Source organism: Manduca sexta, chromosome 7 (assembly GCF_014839805.1).
Source record: "Manduca sexta isolate Smith_Timp_Sample1 chromosome 7, JHU_Msex_v1.0, whole genome shotgun sequence".
Lineage (NCBI taxonomy): Eukaryota > Metazoa > Arthropoda > Insecta > Lepidoptera > Sphingidae > Manduca > Manduca sexta.
In genome coordinates, this window is record NC_051121.1 from 10,683,793 (window position 1) to 10,710,691 (window position 26,899).

At 38.7% G+C, this 26,899-nt stretch overlaps 1 protein-coding gene across 1 annotated transcript in view; it reads right to left on the reverse strand.

Moving 5' to 3' along the window:
* Positions 1–260: 260 nt before the first annotated feature.
* LOC115442462 overlaps positions 261–26,899 on the reverse strand; it is a 94,686-nt gene continuing 68,047 nt past the window's right edge. The window contains exons 37-70 of the mRNA XM_030167501.2: positions 26,678–26,817; positions 26,148–26,375; positions 23,980–24,115; positions 23,536–23,644; positions 22,987–23,181; positions 22,636–22,756; positions 22,075–22,265; positions 21,569–21,707; positions 20,989–21,190; positions 20,397–20,598; positions 19,767–19,985; positions 19,287–19,448; positions 18,777–18,888; positions 18,182–18,420; positions 17,449–17,594; positions 17,141–17,297; positions 16,394–16,537; positions 15,315–15,423; positions 13,444–13,592; positions 12,972–13,178; positions 12,452–12,632; positions 11,665–11,777; positions 11,060–11,207; positions 10,372–10,479; positions 9,827–9,978; positions 8,940–9,079; positions 8,538–8,692; positions 7,886–8,027; positions 7,204–7,301; positions 6,848–6,996; positions 4,746–4,937; positions 4,089–4,231; positions 3,465–3,577; positions 261–2,708 (exon numbers count right to left, since the gene is read on the reverse strand). Of these exons, the coding sequence (XP_030023361.2) occupies positions 2,586–2,708; positions 3,465–3,577; positions 4,089–4,231; positions 4,746–4,937; positions 6,848–6,996; positions 7,204–7,301; positions 7,886–8,027; positions 8,538–8,692; positions 8,940–9,079; positions 9,827–9,978; positions 10,372–10,479; positions 11,060–11,207; positions 11,665–11,777; positions 12,452–12,632; positions 12,972–13,178; positions 13,444–13,592; positions 15,315–15,423; positions 16,394–16,537; positions 17,141–17,297; positions 17,449–17,594; positions 18,182–18,420; positions 18,777–18,888; positions 19,287–19,448; positions 19,767–19,985; positions 20,397–20,598; positions 20,989–21,190; positions 21,569–21,707; positions 22,075–22,265; positions 22,636–22,756; positions 22,987–23,181; positions 23,536–23,644; positions 23,980–24,115; positions 26,148–26,375; positions 26,678–26,817 (5,264 nt within the window). The 3' untranslated portion in view covers positions 261–2,585. The remainder of the gene's footprint in view (positions 2,709–3,464; positions 3,578–4,088; positions 4,232–4,745; positions 4,938–6,847; positions 6,997–7,203; positions 7,302–7,885; positions 8,028–8,537; positions 8,693–8,939; positions 9,080–9,826; positions 9,979–10,371; positions 10,480–11,059; positions 11,208–11,664; positions 11,778–12,451; positions 12,633–12,971; positions 13,179–13,443; positions 13,593–15,314; positions 15,424–16,393; positions 16,538–17,140; positions 17,298–17,448; positions 17,595–18,181; positions 18,421–18,776; positions 18,889–19,286; positions 19,449–19,766; positions 19,986–20,396; positions 20,599–20,988; positions 21,191–21,568; positions 21,708–22,074; positions 22,266–22,635; positions 22,757–22,986; positions 23,182–23,535; positions 23,645–23,979; positions 24,116–26,147; positions 26,376–26,677; positions 26,818–26,899) is intronic.

Sequence of the window (26,899 nt, forward strand, 5' to 3'; positions counted from 1 at the left end):
GCGCGCTTTGCATTGCTTAATTTTAGTTTTATGATATTTGGTAAAAAATAAAACTATATACGAGCTATATCTTAGAGGTTAAGGTTCTTTTTTATCTAGCACGCCAAAGCGACTGCACTGCACCTAATGGTTAGCGCGATGCCGTCTAAATAGAGTAATGAATGGCAGCAGATGACTATCTCATGCCATTCGACACAATCATGCAGGCTTATTAATATGCTTCTTAACGCTACGGCGACAGGACTCAATAAAACAAGAGATTCCGTAAACCTTCCATTTATATAGTCTACATACATAAAAATATTAAATATCACAGAGTTTGCGTATTTCTTACAAGATTATACATAAATTCTAACCAACATTGTAACAAATTGTGTTCAGATGGTCAAACATTACCACAGTACACCGATTTCCATCGGTCCTATTATATAATAATTTAAACTTTCAAAAAAAATGTAGAGTTCTGCAAATTAAAATCGCGGTGGCCGAGGAGAAATAACTGTTTTACATTTTACAAAATTGTGTTTAACTTATTTATAAAATGTAAAATTTTCTAATACTACAAATATTAATAAAAAAATACATAGTTAAAGATTCGCGTAAACTGGTATAAACGTTGTAACACATATATTTTTAACTTGTCTTAAATAAAATGTGACATGCATTTAAATTTTTCTATACATTATAAAACCAGGTCCATCGCAACATCACTTCAGTCACACTGCACAATACATATAAAATTTGTTCATAAATCTGTCCATATTTAAACTAATCTTCAACATCACATTATGGGATGCATTTTCCTTAAAAGGGAATTGTATTCCCATTATAACATTTCAATATGCATTGTCAAATACTTAAAGCCTAAATTAATTTATTTATATTTTTCAGACAGTGTAAAAAATATAATGCAGGATACATTGACCTAAAATCATTGTCTTATTGAATTCATACAAAAATATCGAGTACAACTTTGGCTTACAATGTCTGAAAATTGATATTTATATGATGAATAAAAATCATGTAAGTACTTGGCTACAAGTTAAATATCACAAAATAATGCATTTCATTTGATAATCCTTATTTTTAATGGTATTGGTAAAAATAGTACTTTTCTATTGTGTGTTGGGGTAAGGTTCACGGGGTAGGACAGTATATTCAAAGTTACTACATTCGACAACGTTTCCTCGCAGACAAAACACATACCAATTTGTAATGTTTGAATCTGCGGCTACTAAATTAGATTTTTTTGGGTTCCGCATAAGGTTTAGTTATATTGAATCAAAGGTGTTACCCCGTTATCCGATGTTACCCCAACCCACTCTCCTATAGTTACATTAGTAATATTTGAGTCAAGAGCGTCGCCAAAAGGCTAAAAGGAACAGCTGGTTATAAAGTTGTTTTATATATTGTAAATAGGCTGTAAAAAATAATTTAGTCAATGTTAAAGCTTTTATATAGAAAGCTTAGAACATTGACAAGTAAGAAAGAACCACTTGATTCGTCATTTTAGCTTCTTCCCTGGTAGCGACGTCCTTGATCAGAGTAGGAACAACGTTTGTTAATATCGGAATATTTTAACACAAATAAGGTACGTGTATTTTTCTTTGTCTCTTTTCAAAATGGTATAGGCGCATGCGGGACGACATCGGATAATTTATTTGTTAAATTTTGACCAACTACTTGGCTGACGTCAATTTCAGAATCTAATACCGGTAAAAAATCTCATTAGTATAATACCCGAACCGGAAATAGAAACCGAAACGAATTAAATAAATATTTATTTTTTATACACTATAGTCAAGAATATTTTTGGTGGAGGTCCATGTTCAGTGGACATTGGGCGGGTGATAATGATGATAATAGGCAAAAATAGTTATAAACATGTTATATTTAGGTTTAAATAACGTACTCAAACTAGCACACAATAACATGCAATTCCTATTACGTTTCTTATGAGAGGTAGACAGACGGAGAAGGTAACGTTCCTTGTAACTCTTGCGCAGCGAAATTCAGAGCTTTCTTTTATAAATATCGACTACTAACCGCGTGCAGAGATTTATATTATCGTGAAAATATCAAATAACGTGTGATTAAGATAGATAGGAAACGTTTAATAAATCCAGGATTTAGAGAAAAAAAAGTTTTAAGGTAATCAAGATGTATCAGGAAAATAGAAAACGTCCTCTTTATTAATATGGATTAAAACATATTTTCAGAGATAGAAAGGGGTCTTATTTTAAAATTTAGACTATTTAAGTTGTTAAATCTTGACGTAAGATGTGAAAAGACTAACAATTTATGCAAGAATAAGATGAATCACTCCGCATACGATGCATCTTATAAACGTAGGTATAATATGTTTGACCTTGCATCAGTTCAATCCCTTACATTAAATAAACGTTTCACTAAATATTGCCTAATACTAGACCAAATTTTAAACATACTACGAAATCACACCAAAATCATGGCTTGAACTCACCAGATTAAAACTTTCAGATTATATATCAATCTCTCGACAAATGATGTACACAAATTTGCTCCTTGCCGTTATTGGTCACGTAACCTAATGAGCATGTCTATTGTCATAGTGAGGTGATGCTGTCGAGTTCCTCAGGGTCGCTTCGCACCATCTCGGGAGAGGGAAGGGGCTCGATGTCCACCGGATCCACCTCTACCTCCGCCTTGTCTGTGAAGCTTAGGAACATCTGCCAAAGATAAATTGTAATGTAGGATAGATAAAATCACACTTGTTTTTTTTTTTGGTTTGAATAACGAGACCAGCTTGCCTTTCGCCTGGTAAGCGATACGACCGCCCATAAACAATAGAAACACCATCCAACACTTTGAATTATAAAGTATTGTTTGGTATTCCACTGCGCTCGCCATCATGAGACATGAGATATTAAGTCTTATTATGTCCAGTAGTTACACTGACTACAATGTCCTTCAAACCGGAATACAACAGTGACTATATACTGCTGCTTGGCGAAAAATAGATATTACCTTAGTACCTACCCAGGCGGACTCTAATACATGAGAGACCTACCACCAGTATTACTTGTTTTGAGAATTGAGTTTTTAATAATGATTGTTGATTAGAGGGTTAAGTTTTTTTATTGCCATCGAAGGTAGATACTGTGACGGTTCTCCTGATTTGTGGTCACTTTAGGACATCAACTACATCAGAGTCGCCGCCAAGCCCCAATTTACCGGAAAATACTTTTTAAATCTTAAAGAAGGACGCGTTAAAGCGCCGAGGAAACGCTTTTCAATCCAACACATTGGCGCAACGGTATCGTTTTTGAATTGACTTGAGTATGTTGAAATTTAGAAGATGGTCTTTGGTTTTCTAGCAAATTGATGCCGTTAAACCAAATATGGGACCTCCGTTGAAATGCCAATGAGCTGTTGCTGTTCGTAATTTGAAGATGCATATTTTTTGTTATCTAATTACAAGGTACCTGTTCTAGAGAGCTCTGGTTGACGGTGTAGTCCTCTATGTCGCATGACGCCTGCATCTCTGACATCAATCGGAAGATATCACTCAGCCGAGTCGTCACTTCCTTCTTGTCCACTGAAAGTTCAATTGATTTCGTTACTGTTTACTAAGTCGATATAGATTTAGAATTTTTATTAGTATCACTTATATTTATAATTTTATTTATAATTCTAGGGTGGCAAAGTGGTTACACTGCAGTTGATGTTAAGGTAAGATTAAGTAAAATGCCAATCAGTAGGGGATGTTTATTGTAGATAGATGTTTGTTACAATTATGTCTTATGCAAAACATATGGCTATAATGTGTTAAATAGCCAATAACCTAACTTCTAAGTTCACCGCCTAACACCAAAGGGGCAGGAGTGGCTGACAATCAACGCTGGCTGAGTGCTATTTTAGACAGCAGTTAACTGCGCCATTTCCTTTTGCCAATTTTTTTAGTTTCTTTGTGTTTATGTCTAATTTTGTAACAATATTAATTATGGCAATAATTATTATTATAAAGTGTATGTGTAGCGTAATTTATTGCGTGAAATCAAAATATTGTACTGTTATCAAGAGTTAGAATGCATTTATGTGATGTGTACCTGTGGCGGTGGTGGGCAGCAGGAAGTGCAGCGCGCGCGCGTGCAGCACGCGCAGGCTCGCGTGCGGCGCGCGCGCGCGCAGGCGGCGCCACACCGCGCGCGGCGCCGCCGCCACGCACTGCACCACGTACCCGCCGCCGAACCTACACACGCACACTTGTAGACACGGGCCTGTCACTTGCACCACTACACTATACATGCATAGTTACTTAATAGCTGCATCGTCTCATTGGTGAGTAAGTCAATATAATGAAAAGTATATTGATGAATGTGTGCTCAGTCAGTACTTACAAAACGAGAACTTTTCATTTAATTTATATTAATTCCAATATAAAATAAGATACAGTACTTATATCGAAAGGAAAATGATTGTTTGATTCTTGTGTTCAAATAGGTACAATCACTCAAAGTAAGAACATTTTAATGAAATAATAATCAAGCTGCGACTTAAATTTGAAGTCGTGCAAGGTAATATGTCTGTGGATAACAGCCTATGATGTTAACTAGGCCAATGTCCTTTGAGGTTCTGTCAATGCAATGTTGCCAGATGAGGGATTTCCCCCAATTTAGTTATAATTAAACACAAAATTTTTATGAAGATTTTTGAGGAGAATAAATGAACTCGGCGCAAGAGACGTTTAGCAACAGTCTCGTTACCTAGTGAGGCAGTCGTCGAGCGGCGCGAGTGCGACGAGGCGGCCCGCCCGGAGCAGCGCCACGGTGGCGGCGAGGCGGCGCGCGTCGTCCAGCGCATGCGTGGACAGCAGCACCGCGCGCGCGCCGCCCGACCCCAGCGAGCACGCACGCACCGCGCGGGACACGCATGCGCGCGACGCCGGGTCCATGCCACTGTGGAGTTCAATTACGTTTCAATAGGGGACCGGACAGGTATTACCAAAAAATCTGAAATTTAGTTTAAAGTAAAGTTTGTAATATTAAAAATATTATCTCATATTTGTTTTTGTAAAAGAGTTGTGATTTGTATTTTTAAATCAATAAATAAAATACAATAATTATAATATTTTTAGTCTATTCTTTACGGCAAATGAAACACCAATCACGGCGCATGACGTCACACGTGGGTAAAATGTAAACAAACAGACGTCATCTGGATGTCATACCGCGTTGTGTTATTTTAATGCTTTAAAGGTGTTTTTTGACACAGAACTGCTCTAATAATTAATATTAATTTATACGGAACGTTGTTACTATCTTCCAGCTTAACGTTTACAAATTGTTTAATCGTTAATCATAATGGACCGCAAAAAATATCGTTGGTGCGTCGTACCTGAATGTAATAATACTTCTATATCTTTACCAAACAAATTATTTATTGATGTACCACGAAAAGCAGATATACGAATAAAGTGGTTGCAGTTAGCAAGACGAACCTACGACGGAATGTCTGCAGACTCACCGATTTAGTTCTGTGAGGATCACTTTGATGTAAGTAAATAAAAATAGTGTTTCGGTTTAAAATAAATTGATGAATATTTCAATTAATTAAATCATTTGTACACCCAGGGAGGTTATGGTTATGAGATGTATTTACTTATGTTTTAGCTGCCACATGATATGGAATAGAATATTTATTTATATAGAATTCTGGTTGTTACACAGTAACCTGAGATTGCCTGAGATTAACACGGTCTATGCAGTGTTGCCAGATCATAATTTCTCTTTACCCCAGGATTATTTGGAATTTAAAATTTTACGCTTAAACCAATCATAAATAATTCGGTACTTTTTTTCTATATCCTTATCTATGCAGACGCCACTTCTTTCTTCACTTCCACTTCAATAATTATTAATTTAATTATCTCATTTTATTAGGAACAACTAGCTGTACACGAAAATTGTATTGAATGAAAAATTATAATTGTTTCATGGCCTACAATTTTTGTAGGAAACATCTTTCTCTTAGCTCAATATTTATTACAATACCGTGAAACAATAGCTTTACTACCTTAATTCGTAGAATTACCCCAAAAATTACCATAAAAAATACCCTGCTGATTCAGTTTTACCCTAAATCTAGGGTAAATAACCCTAATCTGGCATTATTGAATCACTGTTCAAATGACAAGACGTGTCAAGTTGCTTTATCCACGTATGACGTCACACGAGACGAAATGACATAATGTAGCGTTTGCGCGGGAATTATAGCTATTTAACATTTAGGCATGGTTTTATGTACTTTTTAAGCTTTATTTGTGCAAAATACTATTTTTCTTGGCTATTTATATCCACAATGATCAATTTAAAACACATTCTGAAAATTTGTCCGGTCCCCTATTGATCAGTCAACGATCTACACTTGCTGCACTAAGATTTGCTAGTGTACAGTGCGGATGCCGGCGCTCGCCAGTCCCTACGGCGAACTATGGCGTCTGCAGCGGAGTGGTCGAGTGTAGCGGTCCATAGGATTTCCATGTTTGTTCTCAGTGCAATAGTGCCGTCATGTGCAAATAAACTACTGTAATTACAGTAGCGTCAAATTAAAAATATTATTCGATTAACACTTTTAAAGAAATCGAATGATATTGAAATATTTTTTTTATTAGTAGAAAAAAAATATAACCGCCTTTTCTAAACGTCACACACCATCAATTTATTATTAGATAACATCATGCTGAAAAACTCTGTTAAAACATAGACTCGTAAGATTTTTTTTATTAATAATTTTAATAATTAACTATAGCACTATTTTACCGCTTTTAAGAAAATATATTAAGTATAATTTAAGGTCATCTAGTCACCTGGTGGGCTCGTCCAGCAGCACGAGCGGCGTCCGCGCCATGAACGCGACGGCGGTGCATAGCTTGCGCTTGTTGCCGCCCGACAGCGTGCCCGCGCGCACTCCCGCGTACTTACCCAGCTCGAACAACGCGATCGTACGCCTTATTACCTGTGAAGTAAAACATAGATTTCTACAAACCTACCCTAGATATTTTTTGAAAAAAATAATTAAGTTAACTACAATCACTTTGGTTTCCATATCGATAAATTCGGGTCAACTCTAATGGCAGAAGCCTTAAAAGTACCTTCACTAAAAGGACTGGTCGATTTATATCTTTGAAAGTGGGCCTTTTACATGAAGCGTTCAATTATTTACCTCTTCCTGATTTTTTATGCCCCTGAGTCTGCAATAGAACTCCAGAGTCTCCGTCACGGTCAGCAGGTGGTCGATAGCATCGCTCTGTGGACAGTAACCTGTAAAGCGGACAAATAATGACAAATGAGTTTTTTTTATATACGTACGCCATTAACTGCTTTTTCAACTATTTTTATCATCTCCATGGTTCCAATGGGATCTCCAATGGTTGCCTGGTAGAGATCGCCTCGAGCGATAAAAACGCCACTTGTACCACCGATGTTTTAATTATTTCCACCATGTGTATATGTACATATTTGTTTTGTTTTTTATATTTATTGTGTACAATAAAGTTTTAAATAAATGAATAAAATAATAATAACATGATGCCCACTGCTAAACATAATACTATGTAAAGGCTTTTGAAAGTGATCTGCATTCAGCAATAACAAATGACTTGATGAGTATTTTACGACCGTTTTTAGAAGTCGATTCCTATCCTTTTTATCGATCTATCGCAAAAATGGGCTAATGAGAATTAAGATTTTTTACATGCTTACCAATCCTTTAATTGGTTGATTTCTAATATCGCTAGATAAAAATTTGGATCGCTTATTAAAAATGTCCTCTATATTCAATGCATTCACTAAGTACACGAAATGCAAATTCTGAATAAGAGGCATATGGTTTATAAGTGACGTACTTATAAGTCCTTGGCAGAGCTTTCTGGAGTCGACCTTCTTGTCATTCAGATACAAGTCTCCGGAAGAAGCCAGCACCTCGCCGGTCAGCAAGCCGAACGTCGTCGATTTACCAGCGCCGTTTTGACCCAGTAGCGCTGTGCACTGATAAAGGAATTTGAATGAACAAGTTAATATAAATATTGCAATTAGAATCCGATTTGGCGTAATTTCTCCCCCCTACTCCCTGTCACGTCATTGGAAGAATAAGCTCTGTGAAATAAAGGTTAGTATTTCGATTATCGAATATCGATAAGATACCAAAAGTGTTTAAAACATACAACTCTCACTGTGAGATTATTATCATTAAGACATAGGTGTGGGAGAAAGATAGTGTGCTTGCTATACTCGTTATGTTCACTTTTTGTACACAAATATTATTTACCCAGATTTTCTGACTAATTGATCCTGGGATAAGTCAATCTACCTTTGCAAAACATTACAGCAAGCTATCCCTACAATAAATCTAGGTATGGACTATAGTATTATTACAATTGAAGCAAAGACATGGATGATCCGTTGAGACCTACGTATAGTTTATATTTAATGTTTTTTGCACCGTAGAACCTTTATTACTCCCTGTTAGTTAATATGTATACTGAGTAGAGCCCGCACCTGTCCGGCGCGCAGGCCGAGCGTGAGCCCCGCGAGCGCGTCCCGCGCGCCGCGCGCCGCCCGGTAGCGCACGCGCACGGCGCTGAGCTGCGCCACGTCGCCGCCGCTGTACCACGCCGACACCGACTTCTTGTCGCACGCAGACTGCACGAACCCTACATGAACGAAATTCAACTGATATCATAATTATTGTTTTAGAGGCCCATGCGTATAAATAATTTTCCTACAGTTTTTTCGAGGCAAGTCACTTGTATACGTACCACTACTCCTGATTATAAATAATAGCAACAACACTAAAAACTTTAGAATACTCAATCCTACAAGAATTATACTATGAAGATGAGACAAAAGACGGTAAATTATTAATTATCAAATTGTTAAGTTTTTAGACAAATTCACTACCTCTGTTGATATTGCCGATGGTGTTGATCCGTATCGGCATGAGTGGATGTGCTCGTGATGCCCGCACTCTCTTCCTCTCTTCCGCCACCTCCACTGGCTCCAGCTCGCTGGGCAACTCCGGTTCACTGTCCCGATGGAATCTATCACGAAAGCCTCGTATTATTTTTATAGAACTATTTCTATTTATGTATATTTATTTATTTATTCGTTTTTTTTTTAAGCGATGATAGCCTCGTTGGGTGTGGAACGGACTGCCAAGACGAATGTCCGCAGGTTCAAATCCCAAGGGCACACACCTCTGACGTTTCTAAAATCATGTGTGTATTCTTTGTGAATTTATCGTTCGCTTTAACGGTGAAGGAAAACATCGTGAGGAAACCTGCACATCTGAGAAGTTCTCTATAGGAATTTCGAAGATGTGTGAAGTCTACCAAGCCAAGCCAAGTGGCAGTATGAGTATGAACCAGAACGTATTAAGTGAATTCTAGCTCGAACTGTGTGGGTTTCTGTTGACCACATATTACATGTTACTCTTTCAGAAGGGTAACGACAGTTATGTAAATTATCATCCTAAAAAATAAACTCGATCGATTATAATCTTTACGGAATACAATCATAAAATACATATCAGTCCCGGATCTTGAATTTTTTGGAGGCGGCGCAAAATTTGGATAATGCCGCCCCGACCACCTATATTTTTAACTTTATCATCATCATCATCATTTCGCATCCCACGGGAAATGATAATTTATGTGTCTTATGTTATGGATGTCTCAGTATAGATATAGATCCGGGTAATATTTAGGTAATATTTAGGCACACAGCCAAAACGCATCACTCGCCTTCTACACAAATCACATCGAATTATCCAGTCAGAATTGTATTACCTGAGCAACATGCCTTCGAAGAATCCGCATTCGATGGCCAGGTTGAGGAGGAGCAGCGCCGTCCCCACCACCACCAGGTACGCGTAGTGGTAGACGATCAGATCCGTAGTGAATGGATCACGGTATGTATCCATGCCGAAATGTTGCAGTACCTGGAAATGTAAATTTTTTTAAACACACCGAAAATCCTATGTGTAAGAGATTTGAAGGAGTACTTTCTATCCTAATCTCTATTTTTATTGAAGGGCTGCAGCGTTGAATCTCTATTTTATCTCCTGGTATTGTCGAGGTTTATGGGTCGTGAAAATTACTTCAGTACTATCATGACTTCAAGTTACGCTTCCGGCTTATTATGGTTAACCCACTAGCAAGAAACATATTTTCGACCACAGACATATATGTACTAGAATATACGTCAATGTTTTCGACAGATTTTCGGTATATTTTCATTGACCATACAATTTATCAAAACTTTCTGAGTCAATTTCGAATTATGACTAAATTTGTAGGTAATATAAATATTTGCTTGTTCAATATATTATTACCTGTGCCTGTATGGTGTTCTTGGCGATCTCAAGCATGCCATCACCCAGCACGAACTGCGGCGACAACATGAACAGCTTGTGGAGGTACCAGCGAGCGTCGTCGGTCCTCTGTGTAAACATTATTCACTTTTAACGGATTTTGTAAAGTTTGAGTACAAACAACCACAAATATTATAGTCAAACAAATAGAAAACATTTAAATCGCCTATGTTCTTTGTGTGCTTTTAACAATTATTATTTGTTTGTTGGAATATTTAACTTCTAAAGGGCTTGCTTAATATAAGTAAAGAAAAAAAATATTATTAAGTTATAAAAGGAAAATAAAGCACATGATTCAGCGATGTTTCCACAGATAAAAAAAGTGAACAAGGATAAATGTATCGCAGCAGTTCAATTTTAAACGACATTATAACTAAATTCTAAAATATTGGTCTGGAAATCAGTAAGGTGGGCTTTCCTGTCCGTCCGAAGTGGAATTCTTGAACCTGATGATGACGGTAGCTAAAGTATTGTAGGTATATAGGTATACATATTGTGGCTTTGCGTGCCATATTCGATCACATGATAGGAAACAACTTAATCATAACAAGCCTTTACCATCGGGGGATACGCTTTGCAGCAAATTAAATTTAAAAAGTAAAAAGTAAGCAAATTAAAATTAATAAGTATATATTTCATTGTGACTTACATCAGACTCCGAGATGATGTCGAGTATGAGCAGTATAGTGATGCCGGCGAGCCCGCACAGCGTGTTCCCGCAGAACAGCATCATGTTGGCCATGCTCGGCTCGCTGAACATCTTCTCCGCCACGTGGATCAGGTTGGCGCATCCGTATCTGCACATAATAACCATATTGTACCTCCAGCTACAAAATTAGCTGAACAAATATATATTTTTTAAATCGCCTACATATGTTTGTGTCTTTACAGTTTTTCTTTATCGTACTATACTATAATGAAATTATTAATTTTAACTCGTAAAATGTTATACATTATTTATTGTCGATATTAACTCTACCACCAGGTTTGAAAGCAGTTCTAACCAGAGAAGAACTGGCAAGAACTCTGGTATTGCTCTTTTCAAAATCAATTCAAGTAATTACTACAGTGTATGATACAGAAAAAAAAAAATACAATTGGTTTTGTTATTGTTGTTTAGAGCAGTTCATTTGAACTAATAGATATAGAAAAAAATATTTTAATTATACTTCACGTGGAACTTGGGAAATGATTGAAAGTTTTTAATGTGATGTTTGGAGTAATAGAGTACATGCAGAAGCCATGATGGCTCACCCGTAAAGTATGAAGAGCAGGCAGATGGCTGGTAAGTTGTTTCGCGCCACAAACACCGGGAACCCAAACGCGAGCATCACCAGCGCCGTCACCACCATGTTGATGCAGATTATCTGGAACAAATAATTTCATGTAAAGCCGAATCCAGAACATTTGTTTGGAGAGGGCTGCACCCAATAAATAACTTCATTTAATTTGAAAAACACAATACCCACTTCAATAGCTTAGACATGCTTCAACTGGCTTAACTAAACTATAGGTAAATTGTGTAAAGATTGCATGGCATTTTTTATTTGGCAGCAAAGAATGATTGAATGGCGCTACGGCGTAAAACTGTCAAAAGGAATAGTATTAGTTCATCCTGAATCATAATACTGAGACTTGCGCAATACTTTGCTTATTTAATACCAACTCCGGAGATTAGTCAACATAGAGGCTGGAGACAGTCAGGCACAACACCCGCTGGTTGGAAATCTCCCTTTCCATAGAGGAACCATTTCCAGCTTTTCAATTCTACTTTACTAGACATGCTCGCGGCTCCGCCTGTGTAAAATAGTTTTTTCGGGATAAAAGTCCCGCTAATATTTTCGAGATAAAAGTAGCCTATAGCAGGAGTAATGTAGTATTCCTATAAGTGAATAACCTCCTCCTTTTTTTGAAGTCGGTTAAAAAAAAACAAAATCGGTTTAGTAGTTGATGAGATTAGTGCGTTCAAACAAACAAATAAATTCTTTTGATTCTTCTTCTTCTTCTGACCTAAAGGATAGTTGAACTATTGACTACTCACGAGCATGTCCCACACTAGCGCCGTGCCCCAATACAAGGCCGGTGAGACTCCGCACAGCAGTTGCAGTCGCTTCTGTTGAGTCCGGCGCGCATGCACCAGGTAGATGGCGGCCCCGGCACTGATCAGGCTGTACCCGATCAGCACCAGGCTCGATATACCCGCGTCAGCTATGTGCTGGTATCTGGGGTGAATAAACACAATCCATTTAGGCTGCGAGCTAGTCGACATACTCTACCCTTAATACATTGCTCTCCCGCTATGACACAGCTAGTAGTGAATGCGATAAAATCTTTATGGGATAATATGTCTTTTAACTGCACAGCGTCTCGAAGAAAAGGAGATACAATATTTATGGTTTACAGTGTAATAGGGTAAAAACGATATCAGCCCTTATTGATGGCCTTAGTCTAGTCACAATGTGTTTTTTTAGACCTCTAAATGTTTTCAAACCATTTTTTTTAAGTAAAAGATTAAGAGCATAATTTGAGCGCCAAGCCACAAGATCAACGTATTTACTTACACTGTATCCTTGCTAATAGGTTCTTTAGAGATCTTCAAGGGGTGAGTGGAGACGGTAATGTTAGCGCGAGGATCGCGTGCGACGGTGCGCAGGAGTGCGTTATTCGCCATGTTGAGGTACACAGGCAGCGCGTGATGACCCTTGTTGTTGTACCATGTTATTATGTTGGTAAGGTTGTTCTTAATTGCTGACGTCACACCACCGTATCTGAAAGAGTTGGAGGTATTAATTATATTATCTATATAACGTGGTGAGAATGTTTACCAAAGGGGACGAAAAAGTGTGCAAGCTTTATGTCAATGTGCTTGTCCCTTATTAGATGGGAGTTACCATGTTGAAATGTGTCTATGATGATACCTCTACTTATCCCAGGCAAGGGAAAGGCGATGAATATTTGGATCATGAATTGGAAGAGACATCGCAACCCTATTCAGTTTTAGTAAAGTAGGAGTGATGTATGTAGGAATATTACCTTCTTTCTATGTAGACTTCCTGCGAGTCCAGCAGCCAGCTGTTCAAAGTGTTCACGTCCGGGAGCGACATCATCTCAGGTAGGTTCGATCCGTTTGTCTGTATGTCACACACTTGACGCGTGATCTCGCACACGCACGACGGGGAATCCTGTAATAAAATTATATACTTAGTCTGGCCATAAATACTGTTACACTTAATTATAAAAAAATATTACATTTGAATTTCGAATCTGTCATTTTTATACGATTGTTCATTGTGTTTTCTCATTTTGGCGCCAATACATTGTAAAATATTTTGCGATATTAAAATGGTGTGGGGTGATAAAGAGAACCGAATCGCTGTGATAGCATTACACAAAGTAGGTATGGAGCCAAATGCAATTTTTAAAACTCTCCATACACTTGGTATTAGTAAAATGTTTGTGTACCGGGCTATTAATAGGTACAATGAGACCTCCTCTGTTTGTGACAGAAAAAGATCTGGCCGTCCACGTAGTGTTCGTACGAAAAAGGTGGTCAAAGCAGTAAGGGAAAGAATTCGAAGAAATCCTGTCCGAAAGCAAAAGATTTTATCTCGGGAAATGAAGATAGCACCTAGAACCATGTCGCGTATTTTAAAAGATGACTTAGGACTTGCAGCCTATAAGAGACGCACTGGCCATTTCTTAACTGATAATTTAAAGAAGAATAGGGTGGTAAAATCGAAACAACTACTGAAGCGGTACGCAAAGGGAGGTCACAGAAAAATTTTGTTTACGGATGAGAAAATTTTTACAATTGAGCAACATTTTAACAAACAAAATGACCGTATTTATGCTCAAAGCTCTAAGGAAGCTTCCCAATTAGTCGACAGAGTGCAACGTGGACATTATCCGACTTCAGTGATGGTTTGGTGGGGTGTTAGCTATGAAGGAGTGACTGAGCCATATTTTTGTGAAAAAGGTATCAAAACATCGGCACAAGTGTATCAAGATACCATTCTTGAGAAGGTAGTTAAGCCCCTTAACATCACCATGTTCAATAACCAAGTATGGTCCTTCCAGCAAGACTCGGCGCCGGGTCATAAAGCTCGGTCCACGCAGTCTTGGTTGGAATCGAACGTTTCGGACTTCATCAGAGCTGAAGACTGGCCGTCGTCTAGTCCCGATCTTAATCCGCTGGATTATGATTTGTGGTCAGTTTTAGAGAGTACAGCTTGCTCTAAACGCCATGATAATTTGGAGTCCCTAAAACAATCTATACGATTGGCAGTGAAGAATTTTCCCATGGAAAGAGTGCGTGCTTCTATTGATAACTGGCCTCATCGTTTAAAAGGACTGTATTGCAGCCAATGGAGACCACTTCGAATAAGCTTTTTATATTTTTAATTGTTTTATATTTATGTATTAAACTGACACACTGTAAAAGTAATAAATGTTATTTGCAGTTAACAATTTTCTTTTTTCTTTATTACAATATTTATGGCAAGACTAGGTATAATAGGTAGGTGAATACAAAATTATTGCTAAGTCAGACGTTATTTAACGAATAATGCAAATAAAAGTGCGATGTCAAAATGCACTAAAACTTACTGATCAAAATTATAGTTAAGATAAAGTTCAAGAGTTCAGTGTGTTTAGAATGTGGCAAAAAAACACGACTCCGTGTCGTTTGATTGTGATTGGTTGAAAGACTATCACGTGACTACGCATCGGTCTTTCGACCAATCACAAACGTCAAAATTAAACGACATCGACTCACGAGTTACGCTTTTTTGGGACATTCTAAGAGGGCTGCGCGAACTTCCTCTGATTCTAACGTATTTCCCTTTTACTACACTTGTCATATTCTTTCAGAGATAGCGTGAAGCTGTTATAAAGTCGGTTAGTACCATTTCGGTCCAATTCCGGACTTGCTTCCCGTTCTCAGCGGCGTCCATCACGCGTTGGGCGAACATCGGATCCACGTGCTTCGAGCCAGGGTATACAGATGGGTGTGGACTGAAACAATATATGATCATAAGGTAAGTGGACTATATTCAATTTATTTATTTGTTACTAACCCTTATTCATAGACATTATTTATCTAAGGACGGAGCACTGCTATGATAACAAGTCTGTTTAAGGTCTGGGTAAGTGTATAATAATTGCTGTTGTTAGTTGCCTTTTCAGACATTACAAAGTTGAGATGAGGTTGGATACAATTAGAGGCGAACCGGACAACCGCCTTGGGCCTTGCATTTACAGAAGTCCCGCGCGGTACTTTGGACCACCTCTTTTCACGATTTTATCGATAAAACTGTTAAAACCGCAGAACATTTTTTGCTCCGCTCGGGGCCTCGCGACGTTTTTTTTACTTTTGCCTAGAACCTCGCATCATTTACGACCGCCACTGGATACAATAGTTTTCCAAAGCTGGTTTGATAATGTCTTAAAATAAGTTATCGATAAATGACAACTATAAAACAAAAAGAAATATTCATTAATGAAGTCACCTTCATTCACACTACCAATGTCATCTTAATGAAAGTCACCTTTTTAACCATGAAGAAATGCCTAATATTTTTTATATAATACACTTGGACAAGGCACCTTTGATTGTACTTGTTTTTCTACATGCTGTTATTTATTAATTACAGTAGTTATTTGTGATTATAATGGGTAAAGTATTAGAGATCTCAGTTTTTAACGTAACGTCCATTTTGGTTTATTCATCTTTTGTGTGCGTGTGTGTGTGTGTGTGTGTGTGTGTGTGTGTGTGTGTGTGGGAGTAAATTTTTTAAACAGCAATATAATATCTATTATTGTCCATTGAATAACAAAATTGGCAAGAACCCTTATAGCTCATATTAATTACCACAAGTTCTTTTAAACGTTACTTATAGGGACAGTAAGGACTACGAAAAAATCATCAAAATACAGTAAGAATCTTGACGACAAAAAGTCATACAACGCACTTAGTAGTACTTACACCAAGAACTCAGTGGATCCAGCATACAGCTGCTCATCCAGCACAAGCGATACTTCGTTGTCCGCTGGTGGTCGCAACATTGAGAACGCCATGGCCGTCGTCACGAATATCGTCGGCAACGCCAGCAGCATAAACAGCAACCATCTGGGTAGGGTATAGGGTTGTAATTTTAGAGGTGTAAATATGAATTGATAAATAATAATAATATCAGCCCTGTATAATATACTGCCCCACTGCTGGGCACGGGCCTCTTCTATTACTGAGAGGGATTAGGCCTTAGTCCACCACGCTGGCCTAGTGCGGATTGGTAGACTTCACACATCAAAATTCCTATAGAGACCATCTCAGGTATGCAGGTTTCCTCACGATATTTCCTTTCATCGTTAAAGCAAAGCATCATTTCCAATTTCAAGGGAAGGTGAAGCATACTAACATATCATAAGCTAATTTAGGTCCCATAGAAGAGATGGCGTGCTGTACGAGTATTGCTATTTATTGGACACAATTCCAAAACGTGAGCTGACACTATGCAAAAGAAATACAATAACATTATAAACAATCCCAGGATCGAACCAGAGATCTCAGTAAAGAAATCCAAAACACCATAAACGTCTCGAGTATAAAATCCAAGGCAGGAGTACTGTATTACATTTTAATCATCAATAACTATCAAGAAACCTTTACCAATACCTTGATAAAGGAACAAAGTGTGCTATGTGTGTATATGTACTTCTGAGTTCGGCTAACCTGTTCCGAAGGTGATGAATGTATCGGGAATGCATGAGCGCCTTGAATTGCTCCCAGCGGGAAGCCCGCAGCGGACCCTCGGCCGGCACCAACGGCTCGTCGGTTCTGATGCTCGACCCTGAGGAACTCTTCGACGTGCTGGATGGGGACTCCTCGACTATGGTATGAAATGTGTAAGAGGTTGTTTTTACGTTCTCTCTTTTAATAAAAAGGGGATGTCGCGGTTCCTAAAGCATTATGTCTACCTGAATACTTATGAATACGAAGACAGTAATAAATAAATGATTCAGCAAAATTTGTAAGCATACCATACTGGAGTCCGATCTGTTCTGGTGAATCAGCTTGCTGGCAGATATCGTAGAACACCTGCTCCAGGCTGCCACAGTCTAGGCTGAAGTTCTTAAAGCCCAGCACCGCTTGACTCGCTTCCAGTACCAGGCACAGTTGGTGGAAACTGAACGTGAGATATTTATTAACTATATAGTTCAAACATTCTATGTTGAGTCAAGGATGTGATTTAATTAATATATTATGCTGTGGTAATTCGTAGTGACCACTTTAAGTATTTGTCTACACTATTATTGGCTACCTTAGATGACGGTAGTAATACTGCCACACAACACTGATAAGAACTAAAGGATTTCTCTTCACTGTTGATAAAAGATCAACAGTGAAGAGAAAGCCTTTAGTGCAGGAAGGCCTATCTGAAGTACCAAAATTTATCTTCCTTGCCTTAGGCTTGATGCATGCAGCCTAGAGGTTTTATACAGCAATAAGAATACTCTTGGGAGATGGTCTACCATCAGATGATTCGTTATAATAATATATTATGTTATATCCTACTGTTGGGCATAGGCCCCCTCTATTACTGAGAGGGTTTAGGCCTTAGTCCACCACGCTGGCTTAGTGTGGGTTGGCGGACTTAACATAACTTTGAAACTTTTATGAACTCCTCACCATATTTTCAATCACCATTGTAGCGGAGCTACTTGGCCACACCATCAAAGGAGATTCGCTTACATTTATATAAAAAATACTCACTTATTATTAATCCCATTTGCGTCATAGAACGGCAGCGCTATTTCCACTTCCATGCCATTGACGTCAACCACGTTAGCGTTCCTGATGGTGTCTCTCACCACGGCGAGGAGTTGCTTGGTCTTCTCCTCCAGCGTCTCGTCCCAGTCCTGTCTCTTCTCAGGGTATACTACAGTCAGCTTGTATCCGTTTCCGAGGGCGCGTTTGATCTCTATCGGTGAACCGGTTGTGTGGATTTGACCCTGTTAATGTTATTTATATTTTTTTTTATGAAGGACAATTATTATAATGATATGAAAATATAGTCTTCATATAGAATATCACATTTTTTTGTTGTTAATGAGAAGGAGACTGCCTAGTTGGGTAAGCTAAGTCCAAGATCTCGGATAAGTTAAGTCCAAGATCTCCCGTTCCTAAATTAATTTTACATAAATTTACTTGTTGAATTAGAAATATCTCTGATACCTGGAAAGTAATTGCATGTAGATAAGGCAATTTGTCTTCATTCAGATATAAACTATTAACATGGACTCATGTGACTGATGTTATGAGAGATATTTCGACATGCAGTTGGAATCTACTGTGAAAATTTGCTTGCCTTATGCATGATGACAATCTGATCGCTAAGCAACTCGGCCTCGTCGAGGTGGTGCGTCGTCAACAGGATGGTTCTGTCCTGCTTCAGCTTCACTATCATCGACCAGATGTCCCTGGAATGGAATTTTATTTATTAGTATAACGGCATGAGATGTTATGAAGTATTGTCTCCAAGATATTAAAGATGATTTACCATTGTTTTAATAGAACTTAACCAAAGCATTTTTTAAGTACAATATTTAATTTTTTTTGAAGATACGATTAGATTTTATACTACATTTAATTATTTAATTATGTTATATCTAGTTCCTTAGTTCAAATTTAAGAGCAATTAGGCAGGTCGCTATTGTGGCGATCATCAAGTGATATCCAAAATATACTTAGTTATATAAGTATATATTTTCTTTTCATTTAATATCAGGTACAGTAGGTAGGTCAGGTACAGTACAGTATCCCTTTGCTACAATCAAGAGTCAGGTATGGTTTATATCCGGCATATAAAAGTAGTTACCTTCTTGCTGCGGGGTCAACCCCCGAAGTGGGCTCGTCGAGAGAGACCAGGTGCGGCTTGGCGATGAACGCTAGCGCGACGCAGAGTCGTCGCCGCGTGCCGCCTGACAGTCGCATCACCGGCTCCTCGCTCCACGGGCCCAGCGAAAGCACTTGCAGCATCCTGGAGGGTTTAGGAAAAAATAACTGTCGTATGTAGTGTATAGTTGTTTTTATTGTGTGTTCGCGGTGGTGGCTTATTGAACTATTTTGCAAATTCTATTAAATTTAATTTCATATAGAGGAAGGAAAATTTAAAATTCTCGGAGAGTACAAATTTTACTGAATCTAAATAATATTAAACATTTTATTCATCAAATCATTTAATTTCATTTTTTATTCACCTAAGTGACATACTTATATTTTGGTCAATGCTTTATAAAGATACATTGTTTCCAATGGTCGTTCATTGAATAGGCATTATGGTATCGGGAGTCCTCACCTGTCGACCTCCTCATCGACCTGGTGGTCCTGCAGCGCGTGGTTGAGCATAGCGTAGAGGCGCACGTGTTCCCGGGGCGTGAGACACGCGTGCAGCACGTCGCGCTGCGGACACACGCCGAGGCGCGCGCGGCCCTCCGCCCCGCCCGCGCCGTCCGCGCCGCCGCCCCGCACCGACACGTGCCCGCGGCTCGGACGCACCATGCCCGTTAAGATGTTGCTAGGGATAGACAAACATGGTTTGATACTGTGTATTGTAAACTAACTTCTCCAGTTCCACCCGTTTGAAAATTTACCCAATGTATGTTACTTAGAAACAATGTTGTGACACTGTTTTTGAGAGTTTTTAGTAGTTGTAAGGTTCTCTACAAAATTGTACAAAGTTAACCTGAAATACTACTGAAGTTAATTTAAAAAGACTAGTTTCAATTTTAGTATTAGATAAAAGACAACCTGCCAATTGAGAATTGTTAGGCTGTATTTCGCAACTACTCTCGTATAATATAATTAGTTAGTTACCTTATACTCCCTCTATAAAAATGTTAGTCTCTAAAGACTAAAAACAAAAGCTATCACGCCACAAAATCTTTAAAACCTTTTAAAAAGGGTTATAGAAATATTTGTAACTTACATGAGCGTGGTCTTCCCAGCTCCATTATGTCCCAAAAGTGTGGTTATCTGTCCCTTATGTAGTTCCATCGAGACATTGTCCAACGCCAATTTCGCCCTGCGTGTTCCCTCGCCATATATTTTGGTCACGTTGATTATACTGACCCCGGCCTTGTCGTCCGTTGTGGTGCAATGGGTCACGTTGCTGCTTTGAGTTTTAATTCCTGATAAAAAATATCGAATTAATATATTGGTTCATTGTAGTGCATACTTGAGCTTGGGGGTGAGTGACTCCAATGCACCTGGTGGTAAGTGGAGTGGCGTTCAGATCGATCGATGAGAACCTGTATATGCTTGACTCCAGAATTTAGCCATTTAGTTGGGCCGCTTTACACCTTATGTATTATTAGGCGGATACGATGATCCACTAACACCATGCTATGAAATACCTTATAAGATCTACTAACAGGTTTATATAATCGTGTTTGCTGAGGGGTAATTATGTTCTGTCAGTCGAAACTGGACCCTTCTTCACTGACCATTAGATACAGTACGGACATTTTGACGTGCTTGTATAACAAAGGTCAGTTTACATAACAATGAAATGAACACACCAAAATATCTGTCGATGAGCCATCCTATGATGAAGTAGATGGCGGCGTCCACGAGAACCATGATGGCGGCGAGGCCGATGCTCATGTCCTCGCTGCCGATGGGCGAGCTCCACAGGTCGGCCCACGTGGCGCCGCTGCCGGTTGCCTCATAACGGGTGATGTAGAGGAACGCGTAGCAGAGGGACGAGGACATTGATAGGCACTAGAAATTATGTCAATTTCAATAAGACCCAAAGGAGTAATCAAAAGTTTAGATAGGTAGATTCAGTGTAGAGTATATTGAGTTATGGTATCAGCATTCATGTACTACTTGGTAATCTTGTGGATCAAACCAAATCTTAAATTCATTATTGCCTTAACCGATTTTTATTTTAATGGCTTATATTTGTCTTTGAAGCTGAAAATGAAAGGCTAACACATTGGAATAAATTTATAAGACATTTAAGGCTTTAATGAACTCATTCGTATTCAATGCTGGTAACAGACCTGAAGGCTATACAAAAGAAAGTAGGAACCTACTATTCGTTTCAATTTAATTAAACTTATAGCCAATATTTTCTATTTATAACTGTTCACTCACCACGAGCAACTTGAGTGAGCTGACCATGACGGCCTCCAGCGAGAGGATCATCACGAACGGCATGAAGGTGGTGAGGTACGCCAGCGCCGTGCACACCGCAGCGAAACTCGCTGATGAGAACAGCTTCGACATCATGTAGCTGGGGAGAAATAATATCTTATTTGTTCTTAATCTCAACCAATAATAAAGCTAATGTTTTTGCTATTGCTCTGAAAAAGTAATAGAAGGTGCTACAGAGCGATAAAAATCTATTTTTTATGCGGGTGGATCCTAAAGCCAAAGTTAGTGTACAATAAGAAACAAGAAGACAAGAAGTCATTTATTGTTGGAACAAGTTCTAGGTATAATCTTTACATAACATAGATAAGTGTTAATGTTAATTAAGGCTGGCTTATTCTCTTGATAAGACAGAAGATAAATAACTTAAATCCAACCTTATGCCATTTATGCATCACTGATTATAATAGCGTCATATCAGTTCTTATTGTTTAAAAGCAACAACTCACCAGAAACTAAGCACCGATATTCCGAACACGAACAATAGCGCGAACACGAGCGTGGGGTCGGTGCGCGGCACCACCAGCCCGTAGTGCAGCACCAGCGTCATGCAGCCCACCGTCACCACCATCTCCGCAAATGACACTATGAACCACGACAGCGTGTGGTAGGACAGGTTCACACCCATCACTGACATCAGCTGTTGAAGAAGTTATTGAGTTACTTTCATCTCTTGCTAGTCGACATTTTCATGCAGCTTCAGTTTATACTAGGTGTAGTCAGTATGATGTGCTTTTCATAAAATAAATATAAAATAAAAAAAGAAAGCTACCCGATTGCCAAGAGATCATCTCTCGTCAATCGATACTTCATCTGGATGAGAATTCACTTACCATCAGAGGCAGTGGAGTCACTTTGCCTTGTATATACACACCAAAACTCATGACGATAATGCTCTTTGTAGAATATTCTTATTCGCTTAAACAGCTATAATCGGATACAACTTATGAACCACTTGTGATATAGAGGTCTCAGGTGTATCGTGCTTTAGGATCAGCCTGTGTACATACCATAGTGTTGCCAGTCTCCTTATCAGCCACTATAAACCGCACAGCCGACGCGACGGTAAACAGTAAGGAGAAGAAGAAAGCCACTATCAGAGCCTGGGATTCGTACAATGACGTCTGGTAGCTGTAACAAATAAGCATAAGAAATATAATATGAAAAAGTAAGAAGTGTATAATACATCGAAAAGAAATCTACAGTTCTTCCCTAAAATCTTAACCCTCATGATAACTGAAGAAGTTTGTATCTGGATACGGGAAGGTACTGACTCTTTGCTGGCAAAGGGTTAGCAGGTATATAATACAGAGCTGGTATTACTATCTTCCCTTTTTCCCTTTCAAGATCGAAATACTCACAAGTCCTTCCTATAACAAGGGTAGGGTATCTGCTGGGTATACACTGCCCAATCCAACTCCTCGCTTGTTTCCCGTTTACTCCTGGTGTGTGACAGCTGGACAATCGCCTTGTCCACGATGTCTTGGATCTGTACGAACCCGCGGAAGTACCGCATATTCTCTATGAAGTTGGCTTCAGGGCCGGGTGTCCATAGACTGGGGGGAAAATAGTAATGGTATAAATAATATGGTTTGGTTCGTTTATGTTCTCATGTTTACTGTGCATGGCTCAATTTTGACTTCCAAGATGATGCAAAAATATTTATTGCCTTTTGACTCAGACAAGCACTTTGGAATAATCTAAATAAGTTATCTAAAACTTGACTACCTACTTTTACATTATTTGCCATGTTATTAATTATTATTGAAACATAATGTAGATCATTGAAAAAAATAGTACAGTCGAATTGAGGACCACGTCCTATTTTTAAGTCGGTTAAAAACAAGTAGATAAGTATATAATATATATGCTTTTTTCCTTTTCTGAGTATGATTTAGAAGTATACGTACTAGCTCTTCTTCCATTTCGTGGTGGGAACATTCTCGATGTCCATTCTGATGACGTAGTCCACGTTAACCTGACCGTCGTTCTGAAGCTCCGTGTTTTTGAATACGATGCCTGTGGTGATCATAGAAATGATTGTGATTATACTTAATTATTTTTTTTTCATGATATACTATGAAATGTGATGAAATATGTCCTCGTTAAATAAGAAGTGGGTTAATTTATTTTAGCATGTTCGAAATGAATCCATAAATAGACGCAAATATAATACAGAGGCTAGACTTGTTTATTATAGCAGGGAATTATCGTCAGATCTTCTTCTTCAATTCTGAAAATTCCCCCTTAATAGGAAGCTGAATCCCTAAATGTCATATGCTTATTTTTTAAGCCAGAACAGATGTTACACGGGCAGAACCACTAGCAGAAGTTAGTATTAAGTAAAGACAAACCGGCGGAAAACTCGTTGACTAAGCTGAGTTCAGCCGCTTGGTGGGTTAGCTGGTATTCGTCTGTAGCTGCTCGGAATCTGTTCAGGTTGATGCACCGCAGCAGGTCAGACGCCTTGCTCAAGATGTTGCCAAGACCCTGCGTAAAGGACATGTGTCATTAGAATTACATTTTACAATTACTTGCGACTCGAAGGACCTCGGATAATAGTTTTGACACAGTTTTTATAATTAGTAAAACCATTTTTAAATAATCCCACAACAGTTTCGGAGAAAGAGGATAAGAGAGAGGCACAGAGAGATATTACCTTCTGAATTCTATTTTTTATAGTCTTCTAGTTTATAATGACGTATCTATGTCAGCAGCTAGGACAGTACCAAATATTTAGTATCAGACCAAATAGTGAACATAGTGAAAAGCCGTGAATCGTTTTTTATTCGTGCACGACAACGTCACCTCAATGCACCTGATGGTAAGTGGTGGATGGTAAGTGGTGGATGGTAAGTGGTGGATGGTAAGTGGTGGATGGTAAGTGGTGGATGGTAAGTGGTGGATGGTAAGTGGTGGATGGTAAGTGGAGTGGGATTCAAAAGAAAGTCGGGTGAGGAGAGATGATTACCCCTCGGCCTTCGACATAATTATGCCGGCCCATTGAAACTAGATATACATAGCCTGATCCCGGAACGCGAAGCACGTGGGCCACGATGGCGGGTATTAACACCTAGTATTCAGTGACCGCTATTAGGGTGGATATAAAATATATCCTATCACAGAGTCCTAGAATATATACTTAGTCTGGCCATAAATACTGTTACACTTAATTATAAAAAAATATTACATTTGAATTTCGAATCTGTCATTTTTATACGATTGTTCATTGTGTTTTCTCATTTTGGCGCCAATACATTGTAAAATATTTTGCGATATTAAAATGGTGTGGGGTGATAAAGAGAACCGAATCGCTGTGATAGCATTACACAAAGTAGGTATGGAGCCAAATGCAATTTTTAAAACTCTCCATACACTTGGTATTAGTAAAATGTTTGTGTACCGGGCTATTAATAGGTACAATGAGACCTCCTCTGTTTGTGACAGAAAAGATCTGGCCGTCCACGTAGTGTTCGTACGAAAAAGGTGGTCAAAGCAGTAAGGGAAAGAATTCGAAGAAATCCTGTCCGAAAGCAAAAGATTTTATCTCGGGAAATGAAGATAGCACCTAGAACCATGTCGCGTATTTTAAAAGATGACTTAGGACTTGCAGCCTATAAGAGACGCACTGGCCATTTCTTAACTGATAATTTAAAGAAGAATAGGGTGGTAAAATCGAAACAACTACTGAAGCGGTACGCAAAGGGAGGTCACAGAAAAATTTTGTTTACGGATGAGAAAATTTTTACAATTGAGCAACATTTTAACAAACAAAATGACCGTATTTATGCTCAAAGCTCTAAGGAAGCTTCCCAATTAGTCGACAGAGTGCAACGTGGACATTATCCGACTTCAGTGATGGTTTGGTGGGGTGTTAGCTATGAAGGAGTGACTGAGCCATATTTTTGTGAAAAGGTATCAAAACATCGGCACAAGTGTATCAAGATACCATTCTTGAGAAGGTAGTTAAGCCCCTTAACATCACCATGTTCAATAACCAAGTATGGTCCTTCCAGCAAGACTCGGCGCCGGGTCATAAAGCTCGGTCCACGCAGTCTTGGTTGGAATCGAACGTTTCGGACTTCATCAGAGCTGAAGACTGGCCGTCGTCTAGTCCCGATCTTAATCCGCTGGATTATGATTTGTGGTCAGTTTTAGAGAGTACAGCTTGCTCTAAACGCCATGATAATTTGGAGTCCCTAAAACAATCTATACGATTGGCAGTGAAGAATTTTCCCATGGAAAGAGTGCGTGCTTCTATTGATAACTGGCCTCATCGTTTAAAGGACTGTATTGCAGCCAATGGAGACCACTTCGAATAAGCTTTTTATATTTTTAATTGTTTTATATTTATGTATTAAACTGACACACTGTAAAAGTAATAAATGTTATTTGCAGTTAACAATTTTCTTTTTTCTTTATTACAATATTTATGGCAAGACTAGGTAACTATCCTCAAACACAGGTAGGTCTGCGACCCTTAAGAAGCACATCTTTCCTAGAATATAAAACAATTAAATACCTTCATATCCCCAATCTGATCGAACAGTCCATCCATATCCATGTCAGGGAGCTGGACATCCCCAATGATCATGCTCCTCAACTCCTCGAAGTTGGGGGAGGTGACTAGATTCATGAGCGCCGACACGCCATCCCGATGGCTCGACAACTTGTCCAAGGCCGGGAACGACTTGGCGAACGAGTGGACCAGACCGGTCATCTTTATCATGCTGGCGAACGTCGCGTTTGCCTGAAAATACGTATCAAGGGGGTTAATTTTGGTTTTATATTTATTCCATTGACAATTCTGGAACGTTGAATTACAGATGATGGGCAATTTTATAACGTACGTTCAATTGTATGAAGTAACAATTATGTAAAGTACCCAATAGTAAAGTGGTGTCAAATAGAATGATGTCTGAAGAATACGTTAGCTACAATGATCGTATTTAACTGGTACAAAGCTTGCTCACTCTTTTACTAGAGATAGGGGTAAAGCGGTGATAGCTAGACGGATTCTCAAGAACTGGCTCCTTCAAACTTTTTGATTACCTTTTCTATAATCCTGGTGACGGTGGGGTCTACCGGCGTGTACAGGATCTTGCCCATGATGAGTGGTTTCACAAAACTCCAAACAATTTTACCGCCGTCCACGCTCACGATCTCTTTGTATAACGATCGACAAAAGTCGGCTGGAAAGAGAAATTACTTTAGGCTATAATTACATGCAGAGATGTTATGGAGCTCCGTATGCGTAACCGAAACTATCGGATA